The following is an 8,232-nucleotide window of genomic DNA, read 5'->3' as shown; positions in this document are numbered from 1 at the left end:
GGGGGAGGGGGATGGAGTCCATGTGGGGAAAAATTGAGGAAAATACATGATTTTTTAAAGAAAATCCTCAGGGGGGGTTCTTGAAGCCCAAAAGACCCCTCTGGATCCGCCACTGCTCATTAATATGACATATGAAGAAAACTGTTAGGGATTATTTATTAGTAAGATGTTTACAATTATATGTAATTGTGATTCAGCATTATTTGTAGCCCCAATGCATTTACATACACTATCTATTACACATACTCTAGTAAATCTAGTCTCAGTACAACACAAGGATGCTTGAAAACGTTTTAACAGTTCAATAATAGCAAGTGACATAGCATAGATATTTGTAACATGTCTAGCTGGAATAGTTTAGCTTTATAACAGTTGTTGATAGAAAAAAAAGACTATAGATCATATACTGGCAACTGCAACCAAGAAAAAATTAACTGAAAACTGTCATAAAAAGACTGCTATCGAAGAAAAATGTGCCCATATTCTGACTGGAGGATTTCATCCAGTATGTACTTAATATAAGCAATGTAACAAGTTATAAAGTAGTTAAATATCTTATTTAAAGTATCTTTTCTGGTACTTTACATTTTAAGGAGGCATGCTAGTCTATAGAGTGGTAGGACGCCGGGCTCGTGACTAAAGGGTTGCGGGTTCGAGCCACAGCACGGCACTGTGTTGTATCTATGAGCAAGATACTTTACTCTGCTTGTTCCAGTCTACTCAGCTGTAAATGGGTACGTGGTTGGGCAGTGCTAGAATTGTTGAATGTTAGCTGTGAGTGCCAAAATGGCAGCACTAGCTGTTACTCCCCAGGGGGTTAAGAAATATGTTGGCTGGTTGCAAAGGCCCAATTGGCCCTACAACTACAGATAATAATTTGTGAACCGCTTTGAGACGACCTACGAACTAGGTTGTGATAAAGCGGTATACAAGAATCTCGAATTATTGTTATTATTATTATTATTGCTCTGTAAATGCTGTGATATTTGATCATCAGATAGACTGTGTTTGAATGATGTATGCTTGATGAGCATAATTGATGCAAACTTTGCTGAGAATGTACAAGGAGCTATGTTCCATTTTGTAACTTTTACTGTGTTTTACTGTGTAACAGTCCAGCATTGTACACAGAGTACCAGGTTGACATTTTTTCCAGAAAAAAAAAAAAGTACCTGCACACTATACACAAGTGAGCACAATATGCGAATATTCATGGTATTTTTCCTCAACCATGGTATTGACAACGTTTTGTCACAGTTTTAGCTGTATAAATAACTTTCCAATACTGTATACAAACAGAGTCACTTTACCCTGAGCTGTGTTATGCTTCATAGTTTAAATTGTATTAATAACATTCCAACACTGTAAACAGAGTAATTTTAAGCTCTCTCAGCCGTGTTATTTTTAGAGTTGAAGCTGTATGACATTCCAATACCCTATACAGTTACTTTTCTCAGCTGCAGTATTTCAGGGTTTATCAAATACGCTATTAATCTGATACTGTAACAGTGTCTGTGTTATATTCATGAATATTCCATATATTACTTGTATTTTAGGTTTAATGTTTCAAATGAGTACAATCTCCGGGATCCCATTGATTCCAGTCCATGGGGCCGTGGTGGCCAAGTGGTTAAGGAGCCTCACATTCTGCTACCATTAGCCCTCCACCACTGGGTCGTGAGTTCGAAACCAGATACCAGGTACTGGCCGAAGGTCGGTGGTTTTTTCTCCGGAACTCCGGAATTCCTCCACCAACAAAACCTGACACGTCCTTAAAGGACCATAGCTGTTAATAGGACACACAACAAAAACAAACCAAAACCATGATAAAACCTCAGTTTATAATGTCTAACTACGGATCTTAACCATTGCACAATTCAATATTTAGTCTGCCTGTTTCCCTTAAAATAGTTGTCATCCATGAGAATTATTTTCATTCCTCAAATGTCAATTCAGATGTTTGTTTCATCACAACTTGATTGTTTCAAGCTTAATTAATTATGAAAAGATGCTTATTTGGGTCCATTGTACCACTGTGAAGATTTGTCACTATGAATTTATGAATTGGGAACTGTTACCCTAACGATTATAGTTTTATCAGCGTTTTACTTTATACACAAACAATGTACATATCCAACGTGTCGCAATGTTTCAAGACCAATCGGTCCTTTTAACTCATTAACCCCTGAAATTTCATAATGACCTATTCTAACCCTTGAATTGGAAGAGTTCAAATGTGTCTTCAGGGGTGGATGATTTAATTTGGCGAACTTTGTTAGCACACAAAGGGGAAGTTGTGACATGTTCAGCATGTCCGTTGCTTCTGTATGAAGTAAAACTTTTAATTAAAAAATAAATAAATTGGTGTTCTAAGCATGATAAAGCAACAGGGTCTTACGTGGATTTGAACCATGGACCTTCGATCACAATACATTCACTCTGATCTACTGATCAGCTGTATATGTAGCTCCCTAGCTCATTCCCATTACATTTATAGCCAGAACGAAATGGAAGGGAGGTTACTCTATGCTCTGCAGCAAAGTTGAGTTTGTAAAACAACTGTGGAACTCTTCAGTGTTTTACTGTCAGTGGATCAGGGGTCCTTAAGTCAACGTTTCAAATGTTTCTGTGTTTTTAATTAGTGCCATTTTACATAATATTATTTATGTAGACATGTGCTATTTTATTAAATATGTGTATATATTATATAATGGATGCATTTCTGCTCTGGTAATGTTAATTAATGTGTCTGTATTAATTAATTGGTTTGAGCAATATATCATTACACACCTTCAGGTATTAGGGATTATCATAATATTTAAGGTATATGTGTACATCAGTTTTAGTTTGTATTGTCTTTCAAAAAAAATGCTATTTATGAACTCATTTTGAATTATTCTTGGGAGTTACATCCATCTAATTCCATCCAATTAATTACAGTACTCGCTGGCCCAAATAGTAGTGTTGGGGGTCCTTATATTAGAGGACACTGGAGTATACGTAACAACAGAAAAAGATGTGGTCAGGCAGGTGACCCATACCTTTTTATGGGGAATAAAACTGACCGCATTGGTGAAAGGTCGAGGGTGCAATTAACTTTGCCACCCAACCATATTGCATGTGCACCTTAATCACAAATTAACTTGTACTTTGTCTACTGATTAGAATTAGCAGCCAAGATTTTCCGAACAAACCTAGAAAGCAGAACTGTTATCATCTACATACGAATTCCATTATCTATAATACAAGTGTGTTGTACCTTAAAAATAACTATTTACTGCTTTGGGGAAAGGAAGATGCCTCGTATGATTGTAATATTATTAAGTAATATCATATGTATTAAGAAATAAATATGTTATATGATCTGAAGTCAGCTGTAAAATTTGTTTGTCCTTTTTTTCAATTTTTTACCAGCTTGATATCTTTTCCCATAAAAACATACCCTTTGTCATAATTATAACCACATACAAGAAAGACTACTCTTTGACAGCTTGATGTATTCAACATTTTTTCTGTAGTACATCAATATAGTTACATGTACCTCAATAGCTTCATGTAACATTACAAAATTAATATGATAAATAATGAATTTGATTTGAGCCTTTTTGATAATGACAACAAAAATAGGTCAGGTTTTTTTATATAGAAAATGAAGTATTATCATCCTAGTATGATTTTCGCCAGATATCATCACCCTTAGGCCTGTTCATTTATCAGAAGAGATAATCTTAAAGTTTTTAACAAATTTTACTCTACGACCTGTGACCTTAAAAATGGGTAAAAAAACCAACAAGAGAATATTGAAGAGTCAACAAAACCCTAATTTGACCTCAAAATCGATAAAACTAGGGCAAAATTATAATATGAACAATGTAATTTTTACGTGGAGACCCTTAAAATAGCAGAAGGAGAATAAGACAAGGTGTTTCAGAGGGGTCAGCATCATCAAGTTATCATTTGGCCTTGGAAGTGATTCAAGGTCATTTAAACAAAGTTGATAGGCAATGTGTTGTATCTTTGAGCAAGATTCTTTACTCCGCTTGTTCCAGTCTACTCAGCTGTAAATGAGTACGTGGTTGGGCAGTGCTAGAATTGTTGAATGCTAGCTGTTAGCACAGAAATGGCAAAAAGGTATTGGCTGGTTGCAAAGGCCCTATAACCACGGATAATAATTTGTGAACCGCTTTGAGACGACCTACGAACTAAGGTTATGATAAAGCGGTATTTAAGAACCTCAAATTATTTTTATTATAAAGTACTTCATCCCAGAAGGATACTGACCAAATAACATCACCTAGGCCTCTTGGTTTCTCATAAGAAGTCATTTAAAAGTGTTAATGTAGTTGGCCCTTGTTAACTTGGAAGTGGGTCAAGGTCATTTATTTAAACAAACTTGATAGCTTTCATATCATCACATCATGCAACTGGAAAAAATAATAGTACCCTATACCTGTTCGCTATCCAGAAAAAGTTGTTGAATATTTTTAACACATTTAGCCCTTTGACTTTAAAATTGGGTCCAAGTCATTCATTCAAACAGATTGATAATTCTTCACTCAAGTATGCTACTGGCCAAACATCACCGCATAAGGTCTCTTGGTTTTTCACCAGAAATCATTTAAATGTTTTGACACATTTGACCCCTGTTTTATTAGACAAGGATGCTCCAGATCAAATTTAGTTGGAATCCCTTGAGCAGTACCTAAAGAAAGGAAAAAATAGGATTTTAAATTGTTACCTTAATTTCCTCAGTTTGTCACACTGTGTAGCTGCATGGGGAATTTGAGGCCCTTTGTTCATACAACAATTAGTCCTTTGGCCTAAGAATGCTCCAATCCAAAGGTTAAAAGAACTTTACTTGAAGGATTAGCTAAGATTTACCTTAATTTCCTCTGCCCACGAGGAGGGCACAAAATCCCCATTTATACAACTTCACATTCCCTTTGCCCAACTGTGCTCCACATCAAATAAAGTCAAATACCTTCAGCTGTTCTTGACAAGTAGTATTTTTAAGGAAAAGTTGACAACAGAAGATGCCAGAGGCAGCATAACATTATATGCTTAACCCTTCATGACATAACTAAAATAATCAACACAATGATAATTGTAAAAATGTGTATTCATTATACCAAATCTTATCACAAGAGGTTGACACAACAAACGAAATATATATCAGATCTCCCATTGCACCCTGTTCCATTAACAGAATCATAAATAATGCCATTTTATAAAAAGGAAATTCTCAAAGGATCACAAAACAAGAAAGTCTTTGGCATCAAATGGAAAATCTGGAATAATAGCATCTATTTAATATGTACTGTATTCAATACAATATTATCAATATTTTGGAAATGAACTACAAAATGCATGTACGACCTTTTTTAAATCATGTAATGATGATGAAAAGATGGTAAGTTTACAGTTTTTATGACATCAACATGGAGAGTATTATAACTATATGGTGACAATCGCAAACATTCTTGATCGTTTGACAAAATGGATCTTATACATTTCAATTTCATTGAAACTACCGTACTTTAATTCTTTCACTTTAGCTTCTAAGAGTCTCATACAAATAAAACAATCCTTCCATAAATCTGTCATCTCATAGTAAGGGAAAATGAAACTCGTCTAAGACCCCAGATTAATAGAATCCTTCCCTAATAAGAGGTATGGATAAGGTTATTCAAACCCAAGGGATAAAATATTGAGCAGGAGACCCGAGGCTCATGCAGCTGTTGTATTATCATCAAAATACAAGCTTAGATGTACAAAAAATGCTTTTTTTGAAATTTCAGATATTGGAAAAAAAAATGTAAACATTTTCCATTTGGAGTGGGGCCAATATCTGACCCCAAAATGGCACCAGAAAAAGCCGTTTGATTTCAGAATCTCTGACAGGAAATCCCATTACAATTGTTGCTGGGTCCCTCAGAGATTTTTTAGTTGCCACATATAGTATATCAACAACCACATTCTCATTATGGCTATATATTTGATCAAACAGTTTTCATAGTTCAAAAAGATATATATACTCAAATTTAAAGCTGGTGAAAATTGTGATGGCATAAAGTTCACCTTAACCTATCACTTCAGTTACTTTTTCCCCTTTTCAGGCTGTTCCATATTCCATTTGAAACTTTCTAGTTGTTTATTCCATTGTTCATCTCTATGAGAACGGGTTTCTCCATTCAAATCTAGATGACCTTCCTCAAATGTACTTTCCTCGTCTAGATCTTCTGTATAACATTTACGTTTCTTATTCCATTTTTGACGAACTTCGGTATCTGCCCACGTATTGTCACTATCTTTCGGTAAAGAAAAAGGTTTAAATTTCAAATCGTCTTTGCCACCTCTCTCACTGTTATTTCCAACTCTCATGTGCAACGAGTTGTTTTTATTATGTCTTGGATAACTTTTCTGTTTTGCGATATTATCTCCCGGCTTTGTCCTCTGTTTTTTCTTTTGTTGTGACGAAACATCCGTGTCAGATTTCCATAAATCACGCAGGCTTGGTGGTTTTATCTACAGACAAAATTTACAAAAATAAGGTTTGTTAATACATGTACATGTATCGAAAAAAAATATTCAAACAATGGATTTGTTCTGACAAATTATTTCTACAATACCTGTACATGGTAAATTTGGGATATTTACACAAGGGTGTACATGTGCCCACTTTAGCCACTAGGTCATCCTTGATATCCAATGGTTACGCTCACTTTCACTCTCTGCACCCCTGGAATATGTCATAGCAAAATTGAAGGCACAAACACAGCTGTTTGATTGGTCTCGGGTAAAAAAAAACCTGACCAATCGCTAGGCTGATACCTGTCCTTTGAAGATTACAAAGGAGAGACGCGCGACTTCAAAGCCTGTCAATTTTTACTGTTACGTGACGGGGAGATTCTTTTGATATTTATCAAAGGATCGAACTAGTCTTCTTGTCTCAGCAACAAGGTGGCACACACTGAGCCTTCAAATTTGCTATGACATATTCCAGGGGTGCAGAGAGCGAAAGTGAGCGTAACCCCTGGATATCAAGGATGCCAGTAGGTAAGTACTGCAGGCGATAAAAAAACATCACTAACTCAGAATTCCCTCACAAAACTTTTTATGAAATAAAACATGAATGAATTCTGATAAAAACAAAATGACACATGATCACAATAAAAGACAAGCAATCAATGAGGCTTACTGAACTCTAGGAATTTCTTTTGGATGTCTATGTTTGATGTCAATATTGCAAATTTTCAGGGAGGCAAAAAATCTACTGTACTTGTGAGTTAAGGATATTTTAATTAGCATGTTCCTAAATTAAAATCATCCTCTTACTCCAAAGGTTCAGCTTTTGATAAACATGTTATCAAAAGTTTACCCTTTTTAGATCAAGGATGATTTCTCTCCAATTCCAGCCGTTTTAAATCAAGAAATGAAGAACCATGACATCGTTTTATATTGACATCATGATGTTATTGTAACATCACAGTTACAAGAGGCCCAGAGGGCCTGTATCGCTCACCTGGATACCTTAGCAATCATGGCAAAATATTCTCCAAATGAGATCAAGGGAATATGCCAGACCCCAAGGCCAATCTTTGTAGCATAACTGTATTAGATTTTGTCATGCCCAGCAATTTTATGTATGGTTATGGGGTGGGGATCTCAACTGTTTCTAAGCTTTGACTCAGAAACTAGGTCCCTAGGGTTGTGGCCAGACCCCAGAATCAATTCTAATATCGTGACTGCATTTGTCTCTTTTGCCCAGCATTTGTATATATAGTTTTGGGGTGGGGATCTCAACGGTTTCAAAGTTATGACACAGGGGTTAAGTCTGCAAAGGTGGGGCAGACCCTGGGGTCAATTCTAATATCATGACTGCATTCGTCTCTTTATGCCCAACAATTGTATATATAGTTTTGGGGTAGGGATCTTAACCATTTCAAAGTTATGACCCAGGGGTTAAGTCTCCAAGTGTGGGGCAGTCCCTAAGGCCATCCTGGAAGCATATGTGCAATCATCTTTTTATACTCAGCAATTGTATAAACGGTTTTAGGGTGGGGCTCGTATAAACGGTTTTAGGGTGGGGCTCTCAGCTGTTTCCAAGCTGTGACTAAGAAACTAGGTCCCTAGGGGTTCGGTCAGACCCCAGGGTCTATTCTGATATCATGACTGCATTCGTCTCTTTATGCCCAGCATTTGTATATATAGTTTTGGGGTGGGGATCTCAAC

General features: G+C 36.1%; 1 protein-coding gene across 1 annotated transcript in view; it reads right to left on the bottom strand.

The window, feature by feature from the left end:
- Positions 1–5,087: 5,087 nt before the first annotated feature.
- Positions 5,088–8,232, bottom strand: part of LOC110452354 — a 7,707-nt gene continuing 4,562 nt past the window's right edge. Inside the window, exon 3 of the mRNA XM_021500831.1 lies at positions 5,088–6,525. Coding sequence (XP_021356506.1) covers positions 6,097–6,525 — 429 coding nt within the window. The 3' untranslated portion in view covers positions 5,088–6,096. The remainder of the gene's footprint in view (positions 6,526–8,232) is intronic.

Source organism: Mizuhopecten yessoensis, unplaced genomic scaffold (assembly GCF_002113885.1).
Source record: "Mizuhopecten yessoensis strain PY_sf001 unplaced genomic scaffold, ASM211388v2 scaffold739, whole genome shotgun sequence".
Lineage (NCBI taxonomy): Eukaryota > Metazoa > Mollusca > Bivalvia > Pectinida > Pectinidae > Mizuhopecten > Mizuhopecten yessoensis.
The sequence above is the reverse complement of the archived record's forward strand: the minus strand, read 5'-3'. Positions and strand labels throughout refer to the sequence as shown.